The 26,230-nt window shown below is 39.8% G+C and overlaps 1 protein-coding gene and 1 long non-coding RNA gene across 2 annotated transcripts in view; one reads left to right on the top strand and one right to left on the bottom strand.

Annotated features, from left to right (window-relative positions):
- LOC101854743 (THO complex subunit 6 homolog) overlaps positions 1 to 14,779 on the bottom strand; it is a gene marked incomplete in the record, with an annotated part of 28,917 nt that extends 14,138 nt beyond the window's left edge. Inside the window, 8 exon segments of the mRNA XM_005106119.3 lie at positions 430 to 481; positions 1,036 to 1,073; positions 3,315 to 3,366; positions 4,405 to 4,459; positions 5,996 to 6,060; positions 10,557 to 10,669; positions 11,123 to 11,210; positions 14,583 to 14,779. Of these exon segments, the coding sequence (XP_005106176.2) occupies positions 430 to 481; positions 1,036 to 1,073; positions 3,315 to 3,366; positions 4,405 to 4,459; positions 5,996 to 6,060; positions 10,557 to 10,669; positions 11,123 to 11,137 (390 nt within the window).
- A 312-nt stretch (positions 14,780 to 15,091) lies between these two features.
- Positions 15,092 to 20,901, top strand: LOC101852790. The gene is made up of 2 exons (XR_220855.3): positions 15,092 to 15,317; positions 19,998 to 20,901. It is a non-coding gene; the product is annotated as an uncharacterized LOC101852790 (long non-coding RNA).
- The last annotated feature ends 5,329 nt before the right edge of the window (positions 20,902 to 26,230 follow it).

Raw genomic sequence — 26,230 nt, 5'->3', positions numbered from 1 at the left:
AGACAGACAGACAGACAGACAGACAGACAGACAGACAGACAGACAGACAGACAGAGAGAGAGAGAGACAGAGACAGCCAGTGTGGATGTTTCTTTGTGAAAAAACAGTAACAGATGTATACAGTACAAGCCTAACTTACAATTGGTCGCTTTTAAGGACAAGCGGGCTTACCCAGATTTTGAGGGCTTCCAGAAATCTCGACCTACACCAAAAGTGGGCATTGCCCTACCTATAGGAGAAGTTTGGTTTCATTTGTGTGAATATTTGTTAGATGATAGAGAAAACTCTCCTTGTCTTTTAAAGAAACTGAACAAGGGGCAAAACCTTTACCTTTGATTTTTTCAAAACAGCATTTTCCGGGACAGCCCCCTTGTGCTTAAAGGCGACCAATTCTGTGTGAAGTTATGACCTCTCAGATTTTATACTTACATTTTGCTCTGTGATTATGCAAGAGTTCACCTCGGGATTAGAAAACACACCCCTGAAAACAGAAAAAGCAACATATTCAGATTAATTATAGCTATCATCTTTGTTGCAAATAAACCTTCTTATTCCACCAAATGGAAAGACTTTTTAAAAAGTAGGTTCTCAACTGTAGTTAGATGTGCACCGTGCACACCCCCAAGCAAGGACTCATCTTTCAGGGAGACAAGCTGCACAAATAAGTCCTTTACATAACATAGACCTAAATTGTCTGCTGCACGAGTTAGAATAATTTCACATGAAAAGGGGAGGGGGGAAGAGGGGCTCAGCAGCTCAATAGATATAGTGTACCCTTGTCAACCCCAAGGTCAGGAGTTTAGTCCCTGCCAGCATCATGTTGTTTTATTTCTCATTTTATTCTACACCCCCTGATCCTACGAGCACCTAGTCTTCTGAGCACAGAGCATCTTATTTGCAACATTTCATATTCCTTCATGATCAACTCAATCAAGCATTTGAAATGAGAAAACTTGAGAAAAGACCTTTCGACTTTACCTTACAAATTGCTTCCACTATAATATGAAATCAAGCTATTGACAAAATTCAACTTACTTTTTTGGTATGGCAAGCGACCACATTAACTTTGGATTCTGAAAAAGAGACAAAAATATACTTAGCCCACTCCTATTTAACAGAATGAAAAAAAGAAAACAAAGTCTCACTGACAACTTGCTAATCATACTATTACAAAGGTCTTTGTAAATAAATAAAAAGAAAACAACTGGCCTACTATTTAAGAAAATGACCAAATTAGGCTTGAGAGTAGAAATTTCTAGAGCCTCTCCATAATCTATTTACAGTACGGTATTGACTTTTTCTCTAAATGAAGACCTCTGGAAAAGTGAAATTAAGTTATGACTCCTGTTACAAGGTATGGTTCAAAATCTTACCAATCTTCAGAAGTGATTCAAAATAAGATTATCAAAGACTGGCTATGCTTCTATTGATTTTTTTTAAATAAAAAAAACAAAACAACAAAACATGTTACAGAATGCTAAAAGACCAGCAATCCTTCAGACAATTTTTCAGACTTTTTATACTCTCAGTCAAATCTTTTTCTTTTTTTGTTCTTCTCGATCGCATCACATTCACACTTGGAAGTCTGGTACCAGTCATAAATTGGGCCGTCCCGCTCAGTTCATCTGTCGGCCCGTATAGCTTCTCTTGTAGTGTCAGTGGGGTTGGCCACGTTTCCTGTCTTAGGGCTGTGTGCGTCTTGCAGTGCTGAAGGATGTGTTCAACAGTTTGGTCCACCTCTCCACACTGGCATTTAGGTGATTGTACTAGTTTAAAACATCTGTACATACGTTATCTCAGTCTTGTGTGTTGTGTTCTTAGTCGGAAGATAATCACTTGTTCTTGGTGGGACAGTTCATGGTAGCTGTCTGGTGTCTGTGGTGCTTTAAATAGTGTATTTATAATAGTTTTAATTTCTGTGTAGTTGACACTGTTGTCTGGTTGCTCTTTCTGTGCTCCTAGTTTGGGCATCCTGTCTGCCACCTCATTTCCTAAGACACCACAGAGAGATGGAATCCACTGCAGCATGATCCTCAGACATGGGATGTTCTCAATTACTTCTCGCAGCCTTGGTAGATTGCCGGCAGTGATTGCCTGCAGTACTGACATGGCATCAATAAGGAATACTTCTTGGCTTTGGGGGGTCTACCACATTCTTGATGATGTTTGCTGTATGTTTAGACCCTCCGTCTCAAGGACAGGGTGAGGGATTTCTTGCTCAGGTCGCTGTGGTCATCTTTTGAGGTGAACATAGGGATGGACTTGTGTATAATTATGTTTGTGTTTTTCTTTTCTCATGATGGTGCCTCTAGGGTATGGTTCAGCATGTTCACTGTGGCTGGTAGATGGTCCAGTACGGATCTTTGTACTTTTCTGCTTCCTTTGATGAAGCTGGATCTTTTAAGTCTTGTGGTGTTTGATCTGGCTGTTCTTGTGTGCGTTATATGATCCTCCATAGCTGTGGCCTTGGTGTACTGTATGAGGGCATTGCACTCCCATCTCCTCCGAAGGGCCACTATAGATGTTGTTTGTTCCATCTTTTCTATAGGCATTAACCTCATTGCTCCAGTGATTACTCAGAGAGCCTGGTTTTGCACTTTTTCCAGAGTGTATCTGTGAGTCTGTGCTGTAATCATCCATGCACTGGATCCGTACTTAAGATGGGGCCTGATTGCGCCCAGATAGACCTGTCTAAGTGTTTTCTCATTTGTTACCCACTGAGTCCATGCAAGTTTTCTCATGATGTTAAGCTTCTTCCTGGCATTCTGAATGTGTTGTTTCTATGTGTGACGCTTGTCAAAGATTATTCCAAGATACTTCTGCTGATTCTCAAACTTTAGGGGGGTTTTGTCCCATGAGAGGTTTTCTAGAGTGCGCCTTGCGGCCCAATACCTCCGATTTCAGCACTCCACCTCTAGGTCTTAGGACCTACCCTGGGAGCACAAGGAGGAATTGTTACCAGATCCCACCCGTAGCCAGAGGACTCCTAGGGCATTTAATGACGTGGTAGCGCCACCTACTACCTCTAGTAAGAGCATCACCAGTTGGTCCGGGGCAGCTTATTCAACATGATCAAAGCTAGCCTCCATTACAGTGGCCATTCCCTATCCGCCACCAGGGACCCGCGGGGTTGGGGATGGTCGCCCCAGCCCGGTCTCAGTCAAATGAGCAACAACAAAAAATCTAGGCGAAAAACCAAATTGCAAAAATAAGTAAAGAAATACATGCACAGGTAGCCAAAGAGTATGGCTCACGCCTTAAAGCTAATCCTTACCAGAATCAAGACTTCTAAGAGAGTCAGTTAAAGAACTTACTTTTCCAATGATATCAGACCATTTGTAAGCTTGGATGTTCCCCTCTCCTGCACTGTGAACAAGAGAAAAGACAGTTAACAGGTTTTTTGTGGGAAGTAAACGTTTCATTAAGCACATTCTTTTTAAGGCAGAACAAGAGACCGAGTAGCAAAAAGAAAGAAGAAAAAAGAAAGAAAAGAAGGCACAACAAAATTCCCCTGAGTAATTCAGGTTACACATGTACATATGAGCATACTTGTTCATATTCTTTGCTGCACTATTATTGCTTAGCTTGCTGCAGAGTAGAGGATTTAAAATATAATTCTTTTGTGTGAAAATGCAGAGCTTAGCCATTACTCCAGATGCCTGTACAAAACAAATGTCAAGCCAAATGATTCCAAGTAAATGTGAAAATACAAAAAACATTACTTTTTCTGCTCTCTTGTACCGAAAAGTGTCGAGGGGAGATGCGGTTATCAGATGTGGGCCAAGTGTGTTGGATTTTGGATAGTCATGTTGGTCCTTTGGAGGGTCTCTATCCGTCTATATTTTTCTTTGTTTTCTTCTTGCTTTGAAACCATTAAATTTCATACTGTAGGCCTCCGAGGCTGGCTGTTGTGGCCCCATTACCACAACGCGTCCAAACCATTTGACTTGTTATCTTGGTGTATTTCATGCTCGATCGCTTCTACACCACCTGTTGTGTGATGTCTCTGCTTCTTTGTCTGTCTTTTGTTGTGATGTTTATAGCATCTTTCTGAGACATTTTATTTCATATTCTTTAAAGCCATTAAGAATAAATATCCTAACTGTTGTGAAGCCCAAAAGTAGGCCTACTTAGCTAGTTGCACTGAATGATTCTTTAAAAGCTGAGAATATTTTGGATTATTGCAGGGTCTTTCAAGGTAATAATAAATTGTGAAGCGTAAAGAGCATGTTTTCAAGTAGAGATATACACTATATATATAAATCTAACCGGTTATGATTTCCGACATAGAGATAAAATCCTTGACATGTTTGAGTTATCCTTACCATACTGTATCATCATTACTTGTCATCCACTAAGTTAAGTTGTCTCGCAAAAGTACAACAATAAAAACGAAAGACTCACCAGATCAAAAGAGTGTCTGTCGAAGTGAGGCTGTATATGCTTCCGGACTTGAACACTGCAATAAACAATGAAATACTTAGTAAGTCATTTTTGAAAAATCTTATCAAGGATTTTGCCTTTCTATTTTCTTTTGATTAGACATAATACAGTGGGTGTGGCATTCAAAAAGGTCACATTCAACGAAAAGTCGGCTCCTCCAAAGAGGCAATCTTAATCCCCGATTTTTTCCTCTATATTTCTTTGTAATGTACGTCAGTTCCAATGAGGTTGCAAACAGATCGAAGTCGCTTTCAACAAGGTTGTGATAACCAAATAAAAGCATTTAGCGGCCCAAAAAGCGAAAAAATTTTCTCCTTTCTCTCCATCTCACGTGAAAAACAAGACCCATCCTCGATGCCTAACACATGGTACTGCTAGATCATGCGCGCTTCCTAATATGAACCCCAAAGCCAAGAGCATGGGCGAGGGTAAGCCTACGGTAGGGATGGGAGGGGGTAGGAGGGAACCTGATGCGGGCTGTATGAAATTGGATGAACTTTGGATGGGTAGGTCTAAATCGAGACCTTCATTTTTTTTTCAATTTTCTTTTCTTCCCCTGATCAGAAAATCCAAGCTGCTCCCACCTTTACTTTATGTAGATCTAGGCCTAGATGTGAGAGGGTATCTTTCCACACGAGAAGTGTTCCGGAAAAGAAAATATTATAAATGCAGAAATGACGGTTAGAACACAGCTCAAACACGAGCACACTGATGCTGTTTGAGACTTTCGTCATGAGGGGGAACAGCTGTTTTAATTACTGGTTTTGGTACAACGTGTAATAATAACTTGTCTCCTTTCTTTTCTTTAGCCTTAGTCACGTTCAACAAGAGGTCGGATCCAACGAGGCCAACAAGCCAGTCCCGGCAATCTCGTTGAATGCGACACCCATAATGTGTGGACATATGGACATATAGAACAGACAAGCCTGGAAATTATAAAGGTCTTCTTTTACATGTATTTACAACTATTGCGTCTCAGAAGTGAAAGTTTTATTCTCTTATTCTGCATTAATGCAGATTGACAGTATTATGGATTGGGGGGGGGGGGTGTTAGAAAGGAGAGAGAGAAAAAGACTGAGAGGGAGAAAAAGAGAGAGATGAGGGGGGAGAGAGGAGGCAGAGAGAGAAAGAGGGAAAACACAACTACAATGAATGGTTTTTACATCAGAGCGGAAAGTGCCCTTTGTACAAGGTCATTTTTTAAAAAGCCTACTTAACTCTTTTTCCCAGAGAGGGGTAAACCCACTATGCCGGGGGCCTTTTTTGGTAGTAAATCTAAAAATGGCAAAAACGTCACTACACTTGTCATTAAATCAAAAATGTGAACCTATTTCCATAGTTCTTAATTTAATGAATGAAATCCCGATAAAAGAGACTTGTAATTGCCGAAAAGTAACTAGATGTCAAAGTCGGTGTAAAGGAATGTGACTGAGCTGCTGTCAATGGTTCACCGGAGCAGGGGTCCTGATCGCGAGCTGCTGGGAGCGTGTTGCCGGAGATAAAGAATTAAGGTGCCTCAATCTCATTTTAACTGAGAGGAAAACTGCTGTACCTGAAAATGTGAAGACTGGACACTTTGCCTCACTGCGGATATCTGGTGACAGAGCTGACTGCAAACTGAAAACAAAATGAAATCACAACAATACATTATAAATCTTTAATTTGGATTTTTTTTAAAGCTGTATGTCCACCCAAACAGTTTAAACCTCAATGCTACTCTCAAAAACAATTTCAGTGGTGAATTTTGGGTTCAACAACTATCCAAAACATCACATAGATCTAGAACTTGCAAATTAGCATTCGCAATGAAAATTGACATGACATACAACTTCTTCTATCAGTAAATTTGTCTGGGCTTTCAAACCCATGAAAATTAAGATTACTGATGTAGAGAACGATACAAATATTCATTCATTTGAAAAATACTCTCTACCTTTTGTATTCATCTATCACAGGAATAAGATCACTAAAACAAAAGAGTCTAAAAGTGTTGCAACCACCACCATACAATGCGGTACACAGCGCACCGGCAGTGGAATTTTAGCTGTAGCGGGGGGTTCCCTGCCGAGCGCCTTATCACGCGGGGTCACGGGGGTCAACTCCCTGTTGCCGCTCTGTCTGGGCTGACTTAATTTTTTTTTACTTTTCAACGTACAGTTTTAGGTGTATCCTTGTATTTATGGTAATTATCATTTAATGCACCCAAAGCACGCATTTCTGCTCTTGAGACTCATAAAGAACGGACAGGGTAACTTGTCTGGTTATTTCGTAAGACGAGCTGAAGTCGGCAATGCTAAACTGTAAAGTGTTTTTGACAAATGTGAATGAAAAAAAATCAATATAAAAAAACGGCACAATAAAAACTGTCAAACTTTAGGAACACGAATGACATAGCATTGGTGCAGATACTCAATAAAAGATGGTATCTGCACATATAATAGGAAGCTGTAATTTTACAACTTTATCCATCTGGTACACAATTCGCTTTGAAGTAATTCCTCCAAATATAACTTTGTGTGTCTAATATAATCGTGAATATTCCCATATTTTCTCTAAAGTTTCTCAGAATTACCATGAAGTCTCTCTATGAAAAAGTACAAACCGATTTTAGTGCCAGATTACATCTACTATGCAAAACATGAACAGTAGTTCTAACTGTTACATTCTATAAATTCCTTATTTTTCTTAAAACGCTAAGTCTAGGTTTTGCAAGTTGACTGAATAACAAGGATGACTTCTTGCTATTGTGTTATAAGAATAATTTCTACCTTTCCAGTGACACTGAATCAGCACCAGACTTTTCCAGCTTTTATTTTCGTTGCTATGACCATTTGCAAATAACTGACAATGATCTAATTTCTTTACATTCATAAGTGTACACGCATATCATGTCTGACACAAAAACTAAGAACGAATGTGTGTTAGCTGTCATTACTTTTATTCCATACAAGAAGTGCATCTCTACCCATGTATTAACACAGTTTTGTGGGGGTTTTTAAAAATAATATGTCTTTCTTAGTTGTGCGCAGGCTGCCACAGACACAGCATGCTTCATGAACAAAAGCAGAGTGACTTTCTCTTGTTTAATGGTAGAACAAGAGCTAATGCTGAGTGTCTTTAGTTAAAAAGTGCAAATGTGCATCTTTCTTCTTTTACTAGACACAGACCCATTCTACGATCGGTGATACAGTGATAGGAAAGCCCAAGATAAAATGTTTGTACCGGTTCCTGATTCATCGCCGTAGGGACCTCTGAGTAGACAACATTGCTGGTATAATCATGCGCCATCTGGAACTCCGTCCCGGGCAGCAGGTCTGTTTGCATACATCCTAATAGAGTCCCTGGAGCCAACACGACTCATTGCGACATATAATTGTCAATGTGAAATAAATCATCCGGTAAAGAAACCCCTATCCTTTTCAAAGTCTGTCCCTGAGCTTTGTTGGCAGTCATTGCAAAAGCAGGTCTAACCGGAAATTGTTTTTGTCGAATATGGAAGGGAAATATGTTGTCTGAAGGCATGAGGGGAATCCTTGGGGTGGAAAGTCTCTTTCTGGCATGTAGACCGCAAGCAACGACTACATCAATTACATGTTGATGAAGATGTTGAACCACATATCGAGTCCCGTTGCAGTGGCCGTTTGTGGGATCCAAATTTCTCAGCAACATGACAATGTCAGTTTGAGGGGTGGCATTCCTGACGGACATAGAGAATTGATAAATTCGATGGGGTATTGGCGTTCATTTTCTTCCACCGAATCACTGCTCCTGTAGACTTTTTCTTCTCCGGGAAAGGACTGCATGATCAGGTTGTTGTGTGTTGGTGGGACAGATGATGCATTGGGAAGCCAGCCAGTCAGGATTCGTGTTAGACTGCAAGTTACCGAAAACAACATGTATCAACTCTCGTTCGCTGTTCACTGTGATGTCATCTGGCAGTCTTATCGCAAACTCCCTGATTTGCTTGCATACGTTGTGTTTGCCATCACCAATGTTCAGTAGATAGTTGGAGAAATCAGCAGTCTCACCTGTAAGCAAAACCCTCATGTTTCTTGTCAGTCTGAGCACATTAACATGCTCCCGCAGATATGATGATTTCAGGGTTGCATTGACTGTCTGTGATCTTGAGCCATGGCAAACAACTGGCAGTATTTGGCGCCAGTCACCCGACATCAGCACAGTTAGCCCACTGAACAGAGAGTTATTCCCACATGTGTCTTGAAGAGTTCTGTCTATGGCTTTAAAGATGCATTTGTGGCACATCGATACTTCATCAATGATGAGCAGCTCAGTTTGGCATAATAAAGTGCTGCTGGCATCTCGGGGACTCACACTGCACATGGACTGTCCATTCACACAGAGAGGTATTTTGCATCTGCTGTGTAATGTCCTGCCATTTGAGAGCAGAGTTGCTGCAATGCCTGACAAAGCTGTAGCAAGGGCGATCTTCTTAAAGGAACGGACAGCCGCAAGAATCAGGTTTATAGTGTGGGTTTTCCCAGTCCCTCCACTTGCCTCCAGGGCAAATATTTTGCCTTGCTTCTGTACAACTGACTCTATCACAGCATCATACACGACTCTTTATTCTTCATTAAGCTTTGGGTAGTCTTGACTCACCTTCTCTCGCAGGTTTTTTGCGTCAAAATTTAACTCCTCGTGGACAATTCTTGGTTGTTCTCCCTCAATGTGACTGTGTTCTGCAGGTGGAAGCTGAAAGTCTTTATGCAGATTCAACCCATTATTATCAAGAGTGTTTTGAAGTTGTAGCAACACTTGGTTCTCAATCTGCGGATTCAACTCTGTGACCTTGTCTCTCATCATGATGTCCCGGCACAGCTCCAATTTGTGCTTGTGCGAAAATGAGAGAGGATCAGCTGGGCGACGATAGATGACAATGGTTGTAAAGGCAAGACGTAACTGGGGACCAAATCTTATGGGAGATGCTTCTTGCATTGCTGCATCCTTCTCAGTGTCACCATCGAGCAGTCCAAGTTGGTTGCATGCATCTTGATAAGATGTGCAACTTGATCCACTTACTCGATGAAGCACAATATGAAGCGGAAGTAGTTCCCAGTAACAAAAAAAATATTCCGTGGGCCAATAGAAGCAGCTAAAATAGAACTATGTGGCATATACACACGACAAAGCACAAACGGCACTTCTGTTCTTGCTAACTACTGCAAAAAAGTACAAATCTGTCGCGCACACTCGACAAAACACAAACCACACTTGTGTCCGTGTTAACTACTCAAAAAAAGTAGAACTCTGTGGCACACACACGACAAAGCACAAATCGCACTTCTGTTCTTGCGAACTACTCACACGCACAAAGAAGCACAATATGAAACGTATAGTCCCCAGTAAAATATTAAATGGCTAATGGCAAAGTGAAAACATCGGAGAGCTTCGATTTACAGGAAAAACCGTTAAACCTGAAAAATCAAAAGGTAGTTCCCGAACATTGAAAATATGCCCACGTAACCCTTTGGGGTAATTCTTGTCTAAATCATATTTTTCTAGATTTTATGAGCACCTGTGTAAAAAGTTTTTACTGACCCCACAAACAGACTTAGCTCCATTATAAGATCACTTGACTATTACTACTTGCGCAGATTTAAGATTTCTCAAGATAAAAGACATGATATTCGTAGTCAGTTTAACACAGATTTTGGAGAGATCTGTCGTGCTGTTTTTAACTAAACAATCATTTATTCATAAGTACGTTAACTAAAAGAGGACAAATTGGATACTCTACAAACACTTGACTTACAAGAAAAACTAAGGCACAGAAATTAACCATTAAAACGCAGAATAAATCTCAAGACATTGAGCTTTTACTACATACGTGTAGTGGTTTGCTGTGTGGAATGGGGAAGAAGTTATATCATTTCAAACGTAGACAAAAATCCGAACTTCTTAACCGACACCAGCAAAGTCACTTCAGGGCTCATTAACTCCGTGACTCCGAGGCGGGGAGCTCCGGCGGGCTGCTGAGTCACGCTAACTAAAGGTAACAGAATCGGGGCGAAAAGTGACGCCGTAGATAAAGTTATCAATAATAATATCTAATCTATATGCTAAATGCTCATATATAGATACATATCTAATCATACCTGAATAAAGCAACATCCCCAAACTTGTTTCCAGCTGCAAGGTACCGACCACAAGGTGAAAAAGAGGTGTCGTACACAACTGTGTGGAGCATGTACTGCAAGGCCTCTCGATGCTGTTCAGTAGAAAATAGATTTATAAAACTTTTTAAATAATGCAAAAACAAACTCAGTGGAGCTTGATTTTTAATGGAAGCGTTTAAAGATCACTACATTCTCTTTATTTCTCAGTTTTAAGAGGCGTAATTTATTATTTAATTAATATGAAAATACAGAGATCAGAGTTGATAACAGCTTCGCATTCCTTTTTTACAGAGTTATGATTAACCAGAAAGCAAAAAATGTATTCAGACAAACTTAAATATTTATAATAATGAATGAAAGCTCAAGGGGCATGATGACAGTGGTGCATTTCAAGAGGAAAAACCCCCCATTCAAAAAAACGTTTTCATCGACAACTGCATAGTGGAAGTAGACTTGTACCTTGATGGTTCCCCACATTTCAAGTCACACTGGAAATATTTTTCTCCAACATTAACACACGTGAGACATGGCTTTTATACACTTACATCTTTAGAAGACATTGTGCCACTGCTGTTCTAAAGTGTGGTCAATCAGTTTTTCAACTGACTCCTGTCAAACGAAACGGATGTTAATCTGAAAATATAATCATATATGAAAAATAAGGGGGAAGTACTCATGCAGTGGAGTCTGCAGAGAAGAAACTTTCAAAAAGTGAAATTAGCCGCAAGCATAGCATTCCCAACACAAGGATGTTGACAATCATCACTATTTAAGCAACCCTCTATAAACTGAAAACAAGGCTAAAGCAAAGAAGATCCGGTGGTCCCATAGATTTCAGTTTAAACGGACTCCACTAATACTGTGTACATCAGTCTGTAAGGTAGTATTATAATATATCAGTAAGAGCACACTATGTGCACATGCATGTATCTATAGGTTTATAGGCTCTTATACTCTGTAAATAATTATAGGTGGAATCACATGAGCCGAGTACCGTACCAAATGAAAAAGGTAATTAACATTTGCCTTTGAATGAAAATGTCGGCCCCGGCGGTCCCGTTTTTACAGCCAGGACTAGAGATATACTTTTGGGTAGTCACAGTGCAACATTCTTCCCCAAATAAGTCAGACAATTTCAACTTTGACGTCTTTGAATGATCCAGTAATAGTATTGAACAGTAACAGTAGGCCCTTCTATTCCTATAAACTAAAGGCCGTCTTTATTCGGACTCGAGTCCGAATAACATTTTTTCATATTCGGACTTGAGTCCGAATAAAAAAATTCATATTCGAACTCGACTCATTGATACGCCCCTCCCCATCCCCCATGTTACCCACTTTCTTTGTTGTAGAAAAAGTTAAAATTGAAGATTAGCAGACCATCTGGCACTAAAAACTGTTGCAAACGAGATGTTTTGCCTAGCTTTCCATCTAGATCTAGATCTATCTATTATTTTGGTGACTTTAGCAGGCACACCCTTATATCTACCCCCCCCCCCCCCCCCCCCTTCCTTTTCTACCGGAGTAGATCTAGATCTAGTGGTGGTCGGCTAATGTTCAAAGAGGCCTAGAAAAACTAGATCTCTACATCTTGATCTATGCCGAGTTGCCTTTCCTGAAACAGTGTGGCAAATATGTAGCTTAATAAATCTACCTCTGGTTGTCGGAAGTTCTGATAGCCGTATGGGCAGCGTGTTTGCGTCTGAAGTCATACAATTATGTTTAAGAGTGTGGGAACGAACCCCGGTCCCGGAAGTTTGTTTTTTTTGTTTTCTTTTGTTTGTTTTTTCCCCCTCCTCTTCTTCTCCTCCTCCCTACCTAATGACCAACAATTGTTCCCCATAATGATAATTTGTTGCTTTATTTTCTATGTAGTTATGAATCATGCACATTCTGGTTTTGTCCCCAAGAGGAGCTTTTACCAGCAAAGTATAGTAACAACAGAATAGGCCTACTTTTCCTTTTACCAGTTTAGGCCTGGTTAAAGTTCAATAGGGATTTTCCTTTGTCTGTAAGTCGAATCATTTTTTATTTTTTTATTTTAGCCCAGAGAGGCCAAATTTCAGCTCCTCAATTGCAAATTTTCTTCAGCTTCAGGGGCCCTCTTGCGGCCCCCAGACCCCTGCCAATTATTATTAATATTCCCCTTGTTTGGGGTCCAGGGCCAAGCTGGTTCCGAATATGAAATCAGTTTTGACGAACGGTAATTTTTTTTTTTTTTATTTCAGTCCTGAGTTTAATTCTGCGCAGCGGCAAATTTCAAATTGAATCTTCGTCGCAGCGCGTCTCCCTCAAATCTGAACGTGATCGCACGGAAAATATAAAGCCACCCTTGATTTCTTGACAGAGTCTCCCAACCATCGTTCAATCGTCCAAATTTTGTAACAAGTGTAATCTTGTGGTTACACTTACACCTAACGATCTAGATTCTATCGTATGATCGCTAGATCATCCAGTTTTTGTACAATTTATCGTTACGTGTAACCGGGCCTTTATCCAATCTATCGTCCAGTTTCCTTTCGACCGAGGAGATTCCTCATCTTAAAGCCACCATGTCTCTTTGCGACGACAGCGATTTGCCTGTATATAAATATCTACTCTACTCTATACAGTGGAACTCCGATTCAACGAGGTCGTTGGGCCTGACCTAAAATCTCGTTGAATCCGAGTGTTCGTTATAGCAAACATGAGGTTCTGTGTAGATAATTACATGAACTGAGCAAGTAATGTATAAAGAGAAGTCATAAGTAGTGCCTGAAATGCCTGCATATTATGAGCTGTGTAAAAAAAAAGACCGATTCGTTCAAATACACAAGCCTGTGTCATCTCGATTATGTTTACCAAGAAAAAGTTGTGTTGCTGTGTAGAGCCGAGCATACGGCAACTTTTGATTCCATAGACCAGCGCACAATTCATTACGTAGATCTACGTCAAGACTAGCTTATTATTGCAATAATGATCAGTTTTGCCGGGGGAAAAAAGACTGTGACGCGTGTATGCGACGTTCAACGCCCAGACCGTTAGTGCCCCCCCCCTCCCCGACACGCACACACAGCCACACGTGTGCAGGCCGCCCATGATCCCATCCGACCCCGACACACGCTAACGAGCCATTTTAATTGCTTCTGATGACCTCTTGACAAATAAACATTTATTAGAAGGGCTATAACTTTTCTGATCAGGCCGGCCTCAAATTCATATAATAAGATAAAAACTCGGCTCCTGCACAAAATGCCATTTCGCCTGAAGTGATCCCGGTCTCTACCCAGCCTGAGGCGAGTCACGAGTAAGGCAGGACAGGAAGCCGGAGTCACGAGTCACAGGAAGTCGGAAGTGATGTCATGCTGGACAAGAATCAGAGTCCGAATAACATTTTTTCATATTCGGACTCGAGTCCGAATAGTCACTTAGTAAATTAAAATATAAAATAATTTACAATGTCTCCCAAGCCAACCCAATTCAAAATACACAAGGTTTACGTCTGTACAATCAAGTAGTCTATCATTGAAATTGAATAAAGTAAAAGTTTTTTTATAGAACTCATTCTATAAAATAAATTACTAAACAAATCAGGCAAGATGGAAGAATACCGGACCAGCAGTCTGACTTTGCCTATGTCTCAACCTTAGGAATTCATAATTTTCCCGTTTTTAATATCTCTCAATGGAGAATCTCGGACCAGTAGATCTATTCATTAAAATTTTGTCAGGGGGGAGACCCCCCTCTTCAAAATTCCCACAAATCAATTTAATTTTATTTCTTGATTTGAAATGGATAATGATAGGTACAGGATCTCTGTTTCATAGGCCAACACTAGATTTACCCAAAGAATACACTACACTAGATATTCTAGATCTAGATCTAGATCTAGATCTAGAAATCTAGAAATCTAGAACTAGAATCTACACACAACGTCAACATATGATTTTGCAATCATTAAAAATTAATCATTGAATTGAATTCATTCATATCATTCATTGCATGCATTTTACCAATCAAACTTACTTAAACACCTTTTATTAACCTATTAACGTTTGATCTACGAAAATGAGATGCTAAATGATTTAACACGGTACGCATAGTCCGAAAAAAGGAGAACTACATCTAGAGATTTAGATAGCTATGAAATATAAGAATCTTGTTTTTAAAGCAATGTGCCGGTGCAGCCTGCTACTGTTATGAGTTAGGAAAGGGACGCTACTCTCCAATCCCAAGCCTCTAAAATGTGTATTATCATACTGTGTCTGATATAAGGCTATCAGGCTAGTGCAAAATAAAGACAATACGATCATCACTTTGTACAATTTAAATTTCTTTTGCCCCAAACTATGTTAAGATTTGATGAATATTTAAAAGTATATTTTTTCTATGCTGTACTTAAAGAAGACTGAACAATAGAAAAAAGAAAGAAGAAAAAAACACTGTATTTTTGTATTCGCATGGTGTGGCTGATAGGCCGAGGCTTTTCAGATTAACCATTGGAACTCTCTCCAAATAGAATTCGGGAATAGGTCCTCAGCTTGTCCTCAGCACACACTCACTACTCAGTACTCTCACTACTCACACACACAACACAGCAAGGCAAGAAGACTCATTCATCGGTTGTTTTGCATCGGAACTGGAGCTGAGCTGTAGTTTCCTAGATCTATAAAGATCTAGATTTTAAGATCAGGACCCTCTTCCCCTCCATAGGTCTCTGACGAGAAAAACAGCCCAGGACAGGAAAAGTAAAAGAACGCGGTAAGCCCGAGTTTTTGTGATGGAAATGAAATGGTGCTTTTTCCATCTAGAATCTAGATCTAGATTATAGATCTAGATCTAGATTATAGATCTAGATCTAGAATCTAAATCTATCTAGATTTAGATCTAGTTCCCCCCCCCCCCCCCCCCCCCCCCCACTTATTTGAGCCCAGAGATCTACACACATTTGATGCGCTGCGAGCTAAGATATCAAACTTAACTGCAAAACATCAAATTAAATGGTAATGCCCCCCTGAAACCCCCCACCATATTTTTATGGCCAGCTCTAGATCTATTTCTCCAAGAAAGTTGCTATTCTCACCCGCCCGGAAGTTCTCGCAAGATCAACTCCTCCCCTCTTCTCTCTCTCTCTGTCTCTTTCTGAATACTGTCTATTGGTGTGGACGATCAAATTGACCAAAACAAAGTTAAAAAATGATGTTAAAACACAAAAGTAAATTAATTTGGTTGTCTACAAAGATGCTACGGCTATTTAACTTTTCGAATCGAGCCGAACTACGCGGTCGCCATTTTGTTTTGCCCGGAAATTCTCGCGCTACTCCTCTCTCTCTTTCTCTCTCTCTCCACTGCCCACAGACAAAATTGTACGCTTTTAGTTAGTAGGCTACAGTTGTAATGGAACATTTGTTCACGGCACAGAATACTACAATTTTTCTGTTATCACAGTGTAGAATTCTGTGGTTTAGGGTGAACGCAAAATTTGGTGACCACGCACCGGGTGAGAATAGCCACAAGACTCGCCTGCACTATTCTCACTCCGGGTGAGAATAGAGGTGGCCTTTCTCCAAACGTTCGAGAAAATATAAACTTGCACTCTATTTCTCCTAACAACGGTTTCCGTTCTCGAGAATTGTTGATAATAAGCGAATGGAGTAGCCTGTGTGTGAGAGAGTGTATGTGTGAGTGTGCATGTGTAGCATTGCCAATCGCCCGCTGCGCTTTGGGCCGGAAATCGGCCTCCGTGCGAGGGATAATTTTTGGGCCGCTCGGAATCAGAAGTGACTCTCTTCTAAGTATAGTTACAGGAAAACTCCTGGACGAAAATAAATGAAACTCGGCAACCAATCAGAGGAAAGGTTAAACTAACAAAATGCCAGCGTACAATCCCGAGCGATTACTAGATTCTAGAACCGGAGATATTGCCGTGTTTGTGCGAATTTCCTCTGCAGTTCGAAAACTAAGCGGAGCTGCAGGTTGATCGCCGACCAAGTGCCCCACATGTCTTCTTTATTGCTGTAAAATTTCAGATCTCTGCGTTTAGTAGATTTTACGTACCAACTTAAAATTACCACCCATCCATTGATAAAACACTAGAGCTGGAAACTAGATCAACGCATTCCAAACGCGAGGTGCCGGCATGCAAGAGGCGCGTGATCGCTAGGCGGCATGTGATTGGCTGCCTATAACTAAATATGTCACCGATGACTACATCACAGGTTTTCCCGATAGCGCTTTACTGAGTTTTAGAAGGGGTGATCACGTCGCGGTAAAAACGATGTCACGCAATTCAACAAATTTCACGCAAATATGTCTTTAAGATCCAAAGTAATAAAGACATCAAAAAAATGATAGCAGAACTAGATTCTGCACAAAAAATCACATGAAGGTACCAAGTTTCATTCATATGCTCCAATTCATTACTGACTTATGAACAGTTTTTCCTCAAAATACATCAAAACATGTCCCACATTTTGGCGATTTTTTCCTATATGAAGGTCCTCCAACATTTTGCAAACAAAAATTCCAATAACTTTTTTATTTATCAATGGATTTTTAAAATTTAAAAACCATAGTTCTTAGAATTTACTCTTTTTTCATTTAAGCCCAATTTTAAGCAATTTGGATGAAAATTTAATTTGTCATTGTCATTGCTAGCGTGTGTATGTGTGTGTAAGGTGTGAAAGCGTGGAGGGATTTTTATTTTTACATGAAGGATTTTAGTTTCGAGGTGTATACAGACCCGGTAACCGGGAACAAAGTCACGAAGTATACAGACCCGGTAGGGGAACTCTTTTGTGATTTCGGAAAGTTTTAGCGCCCAGACCCGGTAGTGTGTTTGTGTGTATGTGTGTGTGTGTGTGTGAGAGAGAGAGAGAGAGAAGTGCTAGCAAAATATGACATGCCCCAGTTGGCAGGAGGGAACGAGAGTAAGATAGAGTGGGAAATAGGTGACGAGAGAGAAAGACAGAGACAAACAAAGAAAAAGAGAAGGCGAGCGATACACAGAAGAGAGAGAGAGAGGGGGTCACTGCTTGATTGAAATTATGCATTGTTCTTTTCTTCAAATTGTGATTCCTCCAACTCCGAAACGGAGGAAAAATGATCGTTCATCGAAAAGACATCCGCAATCTTCATTTACATCTAAATCTAGGCTAGCCTCGAAACTAGATCAATGATTTTTATGTCTGTCTGTCTAGATCTAGACCTAGGCCATAGATCTAGAAGAACCTAGGTCTACCCTGAGCCAAGAGGGCGCTGAAACTTTCCGAAATCACAAAAGAGTTCCCCTACCAGGTCTGTATACTTTGTGACTTTGTTCCCAGTTACCGGGTCTGTATACACTCCCTTTAAGTTTTTGCTGGAAGACTAAAACTAAAACTAAATGCAACCAGCTCTGGCTCAATTCGGACTCGTGTCCGAATATAATTTTTATTTATTCGGACTCGAGGGTTTTATCTATTCGGACTCGGATGCAAAAAAAATGTTTTATTTCTTCGGATTCAGCTTCTAAGTGAGTCTTGTGAGTGTAAGGAAGTTAGGCCTACATAGATCTATAACCGTCGGGGGATTTCCCGTAAAACCAGAATTAGAACTAGAATTGCCTATTAGGACTGTGTAATTGTGTGAAAAGTCAAAAGACTGCACTCTCATTAGATCTACCCAATGGTAGTGTTTAAGTACACGGTAACCAACTACTCATGGTCTTTCCACCACCACTACTACAGCATCATCATTACTTCTACCACCAATTGTCTTTCCATATATGTTTAATTTCATTTTATTGTGTGTTAATAGTTTTCTGTAATGTTCTTTTTTTTTTTATCACATTGCACAAAACCGACAGCTGTGGCCTCTTCCCAACACCTCTTCCCCCAGCAAGCCGAGAGTGCGAGACCGCTACGCGCAGTCTCATTGGTCGACATAGTTAACTTTGCCCCCGGCAAGGTCAGCTCAACTTAATCGTTCTGTTCACACCAATGATGCAGGGAGGGCCAGTTTAGATAGAAGATCTAGTAACTGATTAAAGCTCACATCTCGACTGTTATCATTATAATTGAACTAGTGTTCGTAAATTCAGGAAATATTTAGGAACAAGGGTCGGAAGTCGGAATGGACGTCATGCTTGACTCAATTCAGAGTCCGAATATAAATATTTTTCTCGAGAGTCCGAATAGTCACTTCGAAATGCAAAAATAGGAGTACTGCCAAGGTCGAGCAGTATTGTTTTCTCACATTACCTTTTGAAGGTACAGTCAACCCTGTGTAAGATGGCCACCCATTGTCAAGGAGAAAAGTGGCCGTATAAGACATGTGGCCGTCTTAGGCAGGACTGATCAAGATGAAGAAAACAAACCCCATTCCCAATCGAAAGTAGCCGCATTATTGTTGTTTTTGTTGTTGTTGTTGGTTTGTATTTTGTTGCTGATTTTGTGCAAGGGTGACAATAAAACGAAATGTGTCAGACAAGGAGGACCGAGTGCTATGGTAAAACAAACATATGGGACACCACCACTCGAAGGACGAGCGACGCTTCTGTCACAAGTCCATGTTGACGTCCATTGTTACTTTGTTACAGACTGGGTAAACAGTGACCACTCATCTCACTTACGATTTGTGTATGAGTTCTGGGCGGGGCTTATGGGTTATATTCTGCAAAGCATAGTTTCATGTACTGGTTAAAAGTATATATATATTCAAATAAACAACCAAAAGCAGACATTAAAAAATTTTAACAGTATGAAAATCGGATAACTCTCTAAGCCATCCTTTTATTAGATCAGATTTTTTTTTCTCCTGAAGAATTTACATGTCATCACTTATCTAATCTTATCACGACTGCGACTGATTTTTGCAGTTTTTGCATTAGCGAAATTGTTTACTCATCTTGCCAGCCTTTTTTGTTGAAGATATGATTAATAAATTTAGTAAATGTAGCTTACTAGAATTCAGGGTTCAAGTCTGAGGTGGAGTTTTTTGTGTCCTTTCTAGAAAGAATGTTACATTTATTTCCCTCCAACCGGGTGTTCCGGCACAGGATGGAATACTCCTTCGAAATGACCTAAAATGAGTTTTAACAGATGTGATGTCACCTTTTTCTAAAGAGGTTTCATTGTAGGTCTATCTACAACCTCAATTTATACCACTTGTATTTTATTTGGGTCATAACCCTGTTTCACAAATGTCCGTGGTGTAGCGGTAAGGCGCTTTACCATGGCACGCAGTAGACATGAATTCAGTTCTTGTGGGGGTAAGATTTTATCAAGTATCTCAGTCTTTCTGTTGAGACATTGTATCCCTCTCAGTCTCAACCTGGGATGACCATGACAGGCAGAGTCAAAACCAGCCTCTTAAATGATCGACTTTGTATTGATAGTGGCGTAATAAACCGACATTTTTATTTAATCTTGAATCAGCTAGTTTATTTTTTTCTTTCTACAGTCGTGAAGTCAAGTGGGGGACAGTCTGAGAAGTTGAATTTCAAGAAGTTTGCAGACAGAGAAGTCTTTGTGACATCCGGTCCAATCATGCTGCCTAAGGAAAACGTTGCCAAGCAGGTGTCTCAAAAGTTCTCGCCGTACCTGCCCTCATTTCAGGATGTTTTTGATGAAGAATCTTTTTACATATGTGCTTTCCTCATCACGATGGTAGCGTTTATTGGGGCATTTATGGCCTCTCGATATGTTAACCTTAAAGATGCGGGTCATCTAGATTAGCAGTTTCTTTCCTCTATTCCTCTTCTTCCTCTGATCATATCACTGCTCATGCTTTTGGCTGTTTACATCCTCCTACTATTTTTTCCCATTTGTACCTTTTTTTTTTGTTGTTGTGTAACGGCAATTGTGGTGCAGTTTGTCGATATACTTGACTGACTGGTATGTAGAAGTTTAGGGCTTGAATTTGAGTGGGTCCGAATATATGATGACTCACCCTTTTCGGATGCAATTTTTTTGGTTTCTCAGCCCAGTTTCATGGGAGTGGTATGGGGGGTGGTTGACACGTATGCACATGCGTAAATTGCCTTTGAAATTGACTGAATGGACTGCGGTATGTTTTTAAACGGAGGTTAAGTTTTTTTTTAATTTATCTTAAAAATGTGTTCTTGCTTTTTTTCTTGCTTTGTGCAACCATTTTGGACCGTCCTTGTTCTGTGTACTAATGCAGGGATCACCAAACTTTTTTTTAAAAGGGCCGTATAACTGGGAGAATACCAAGGGCAGGCCTAATAACTATATCTTAAGACAATACACAATTAAATGAATCCATTTTTTTATTACAGCAATGAACGTATTAATTTATCAATACACTAAAAATAAAAATAATAAAACTCTCAAAAACAGAAAAACGAACCTATGTAATATTTGTGGAATCCCCATGTGTGGATGAAGAGGGGACCCCTGTTTGTTGTTGGAATGTTTGAATGGAAGATTTGCCCATCCTTCTTTAAAGTCTTTTGTCAACTTTTGGCAAAGGTGTGCTTCTTGAGGACAAAAATTGTTTGTTCCTCTTGATTAGAGTTTAAGTTTTAAAGTGCATCTCCAGTTCCTTGTGTTGTGACTTTTTGTGGCAGTGTTCGTTTTGGCTTCATGTTCTTGATTTTTTACTTTTGCATGAACAAAGGCATTTTTGCTGAAGCATAAATTCTGTTCAGTATCATTGAGTAAAGAAATACTGTACCAGGGAGACTGAGGTATAGGCTGTAGTACATGTTGACATCAACCGAGGAGATGGTTGTGAAAGTGTGAGCCTCTTCACTGCGTAGAGACTGCCACTTTGTATGTCATTGATCAGTATGTATCATGTATGTGTTAAATAAAAGCATACCACCATGTAGGGGCCTACTTTGACTCTTTATCATACTTCATACAGTGTTTTCTCATGGCAACGTGCAATCAGTGATCCATATTTTATTGTTGTTTCACCTATAATACAGTTGTTTGCTTCCAGTCCCTTTGATTAGTGCTGTTCACCTTCTTTCTGTTTCCCCCATCTGAATAGTGCCCCCCATCTGAATAATGCAGAGCATGCTGTGTACAATACAAATTAAAAGAAAGTTTTTAATCATCATCCAGCAGCACAATGATGGACATTTTTCCATAGTCGGTTCACTTTCTTTTGCTCACAGTTTATTGCAATTTTCTCAAAAACTGTTGTTGCCCTGCCTTTTTACATACAGTATTTTCCGCTTGTATCGACATGCTTTGGGAAGTGGGTTTGATGTCGATATATATATATATATATATATATATATATATATATATATGTCGATAAATGGAAATATATAAAGCCGAATAGGAAAAAACAAGGGGAAATCAGCGGTAAAAAGACAACACTACTTTTTTTTAAAAGCTTGTTGCTTCCCTTGATTCTTACACAACTACACAGTAAGACTAACGAGAGGCAGAGGGGAGGGGGGGTGGCATGGTGTTACGGTACCAAAGACCGAGCAACGCGACCAACGCAAACTTTGTTGTAGCATCCTTGGAAGGCCTGTTTATGGCCACTTGCTGAGGAAAATGGAAAGGTGAGGCACCGACTCTCTGACCGTGGCACTTGCCAACGACAGACTGAGGATTGGATGGGGAAGGGGAGTGGGGGTAGGGAAGTGATGTCCAGGGCTTGAGACGTTCACGTCTGTGAGGCACTGAAGGCCCCTACTGTGTTGGAGACTATACTGTGTCACTTTTTCACTACATGACCTACTAAAGCCTCGTGTGTCAAAAGGCTACTTGACGGGTATGCAGACTTAATGAAGAACTAATGCGTTGACCGTTAGCGTGGTTTTTTCCCCCATTTATGTTCATGGGCTTCACCAGGTACCCAGGAAACATGTCGATATAGCAGTGTGGGTCCAAAAAAAAGTTGACATAAGAGAAATTGTGTAATGAAGATGTTGAAGAAAAAATTTGTAATTAAAATATATGTCGATATCATGTCAAAATGTCAATACATCGGCTCTCGATATAAGTGGATTATACTGTACAGTTTTACATTTTCACTGAATTCAAGATTTTTATTATTATGTCTTTTATTTACCATGGTTGTGTAAATTCTAAATATTGTATTTATTTAAGCAAGGTCTTTTTTCCACAATAATTAGACGGAGGTGAAATCAGATGGCTTCAGTTTTCGCAGGTTGAAAAGTATTTCTAAAGGTCAATAGCATTTCAAACCCATTTTCAAATTCCCAGTGCATTTAGTTTATTTAGTCAGTAGATAACTGAGGTATCAGTTCAAACTTTGGCTCGAGAAAATGAAGGGTGCACAGTTCAGTTAGTATTGTATGCTTGAAATCACAGTGCAGTTCCTAGTTTTTTAAAGGTAGGATTATCTATCGTTGAGCTGAGCTCACCCCAAGGTGTGAAGTTTTCATACTTTGAGAGATCATGTAGTACCATGCTACTATAAGGCTGATCGTGCTTTGATCTGGAGTAACATTAGCTGGAGATCACTGTACACTAAACTATTTTAAAAGAATGGACTTTTGTTCCTCAGGCCATAAAAGATCATATAAATTCAGCCAAATTATCTGAAAGTATCTGGCTAAACTAAAACTAGTAAAACAGCACTTGGACACGAATTGCTGGTACCTCTATAAATAAGTCATTATATTAGTAATGGTCTAAAAGTATCTTAGATTTTTGTTTTACATGACATTAAACTTTGTTAGATCTGATCTATTTTGTGCAATATCTGCAATTTTACTTTTTATGGGTTTTGCTCAAAGAAATTGTCTTTTTTTTTCATCAAGCTAAGATGGTGCAATATCTTGCAGTCTGATAAACTTCTTAGTTATATGATGAGACATAATACAGTGTACATTTAGTATTTAACACATAATGTATTGTCATTGTCATGTCTCAAAATGTGCAATATTTTGAAGGTACCACTTTCGGTTTTGTTTTCTTTTATTATATTACTTGAAATGTAGTCTCTTACGAATAGACTATATAATGTGCTTGAGGTTGAATAACTATTGTTATTATTACTGTGTACATATTATATATTGATCTGGATGTGTAAGCCTACCCTGAGTAGGCCTACCTAGATCTACTTTTGATGAGATTGTTCCACCTTTTTCCCCTGGAATTAAATACACACCATATATATGTGAAATATGATAAAAATGTATCCCAATGTTTTTGATCTCTTGTTATTTAATGTTACTTTTCACTTTTGTCCCGTTCATGTGTACAGATGTGTTGGCTTGAGGAACGATTGCAATGTAGCCTATTAACTAGAGGCAATTGCTACATTTATGCTAGATCTAAACCAATCTCCTGCTCCCTAACAATGTTCTATCATCTACTTTCGTCTCTACTTTCTGCCCCCACCCGCTCACCTCCTTTGCCCCCTGCTCTGGACTCCTGACTCATTCTGCAGCTTTTTTTACTGCTAGTCCTTGACTCCTAACTCCTTACTTCTGTCTTTCTGCCACAACCCTGTTTTCTACTTCTAGTAGGAAAAATCTACACCTAGCCTTCTCGAACAAAGGGCAAAAAGCCTCAGGGGTCCCGTGTGCAAGTTGCGCACATTAATTAAAGATCCCTTAATGGTGGTCCAAAATCGATAAGAGTAGGCTTCGGTCGCCACCCGACCAAAATTCAAAATTTCCTACCAACTGAAAAATGTTTAATTTAATGTGTCCCGCACGCTCATATGACCTTATGCAGTTGCGAGCGCCGTAAAACACTTACCAAAACAACAACAAAAAACCAAAAACCCAATCTGTTCCTGATTCCTGGTCAAATGTGGTCGATATGTTGATTTGTGTGAATAACTCAACTCAGCGTGTGTTTATGCAGTAGATGATCTATCTAATAGAGATGTATCCACCCCTACATTAGACACTACTGCTTGACGTTACAAGCTCAAGTTTGATTCTGTTTCTCACTCGATATGTTATTTGAAGCGTTTTTGCTACTCTTACTAATATTATGACTAATGGAGATGGGTGTGTTTTTAAGTTAAGATCCTACATAATTTGCAATGAAAGGGGCTTTTTAATTTGACCAGTCTCACTGTCACACTTAGCAGGACATAATGAAATGAGAATTTTTGCAGCTCTGTCTTCATGAAAGCAGAAACCTTTGTCAACAAACGGTGCCCTATGTAATGATATGTTGTTTGCCTTTCATGCGGTGAATGTGGTGAACTCAATTCCTGCATGGATGGGGCAGATTTATCGAGTATTTTGGGCTTTCCTCTGGGAGACTGGGGGAGTTAGTATCCCACAATGCACAGATTTGTCTAGGCAAACAGGGAGAGAAGCCCTCCACCCAAATTATCTAAATTATGTTGAGGAGGATGTGGCCAACCCCCACTGACACTATAAGTAGGCCTATATAACTATAGGGTCCCATAAATAACAGAAGCTGTGCGGGCCAACAGAAGAACTTGGCATACCATTAAGAGCCCAATGACTTCAAGTGTGATGCGATCGAAAAGAAGAAGATGTTGATTAGGGCGCAGCCTAGGCCTTCTCAGTCTGAGAAAGCCTAGGGCGCAGCACATCCAACAAATTATTTCAGCTTAATCCATGATTTTCTTATCCCTTCTTTTACTTTGAGCTCCCTGCTGAAAGTATGTCATAATTCTTGGAACAGGAACACCTCATACACAAGAAGATTGACTTTGACATAGATCTATGTTGCCAGAGACTGAGAGGATGAAATCTTTCTCTTACTTTCTTTCTCTTCTGTACAACATTTCATGATGATATTGATATTTCAGCGGATGCTTTCATTTAGATCTAGTAAAAAGTCCCCATCCAAAACTACAAAGTGTGGAACCTGGCTGTGAATGTGAAGTACCTTACCTTCTTAGAATTTGAATGTAATAGTGGTGGTTGTTGTATATTATAGTAGTGGTAGTATGTAGTAGTGTGAAGTAGTAGTAAGGTAATAGTTGGGTGTGATTGAAAAAACGAATGGCATTAGATGAATGTCAAGTCATTGATCTTTTGATATAAATTTTGTCCCCGTTGATTACAAACACAACAATGATGGACAAACAGATCAGCTGCACACCAGCGAGACGTCGTGCCATATGTTGGATGATGAAATAACTCTTTCACACTGTAAACTGTAAGTTGTAAGGCTGTCTGTGAGTGTAAGGCTACTGCTATGCTTCTGTTTCCTCCCCTCCCCTCTTTGCTCTCTCAATAAACCACTGGGCCAAATGCAGCATAATGCTCTACCTTTCATAGATAATAATTAAAATTAATATAACACAATAACCCAAGCTATTGTGTCTGCAGAGTCTGCTGGTGGAATATTAATTTAAGTCACGCCCAAATTTTTTTCACATCTTTTCAGTTCACTGTCTCAACCTGCGCTCTCTGTACGAGAAGAAAAGAAAAACAGACTATTGCTAGTTATTATAAATGTAATAAGAGATCAGTACTTCACGTGATATGGTGGAGTTGGAGGATAGGAACTGACTGAGAACCAAATTTTATCTAGAAATTTGTTGATGTGGGTGGTTGGTGGGTCGTGCTCTGGTGTGGTTTGCTCCTTCTTTCCTATTCTATCAAATATCTATCGCCTTTATCTCTCCTCATTCTTTTTGTGCATTGTTACTCACTTGTAACACCTGTAATCTTCGGCACTTACACTTATTACAGTGGAAACCATATAGGCTATAACAGGCCCGGTAATAACAGGGATCCGGTA

This window comes from Aplysia californica, unplaced genomic scaffold, assembly GCF_000002075.1.
Source record: "Aplysia californica isolate F4 #8 unplaced genomic scaffold, AplCal3.0 scaffold00514, whole genome shotgun sequence".
NCBI lineage: Eukaryota > Metazoa > Mollusca > Gastropoda > Aplysiida > Aplysiidae > Aplysia > Aplysia californica.
The sequence above is the reverse complement of the archived record's forward strand: the minus strand, read 5'-3'. Positions and strand labels throughout refer to the sequence as shown.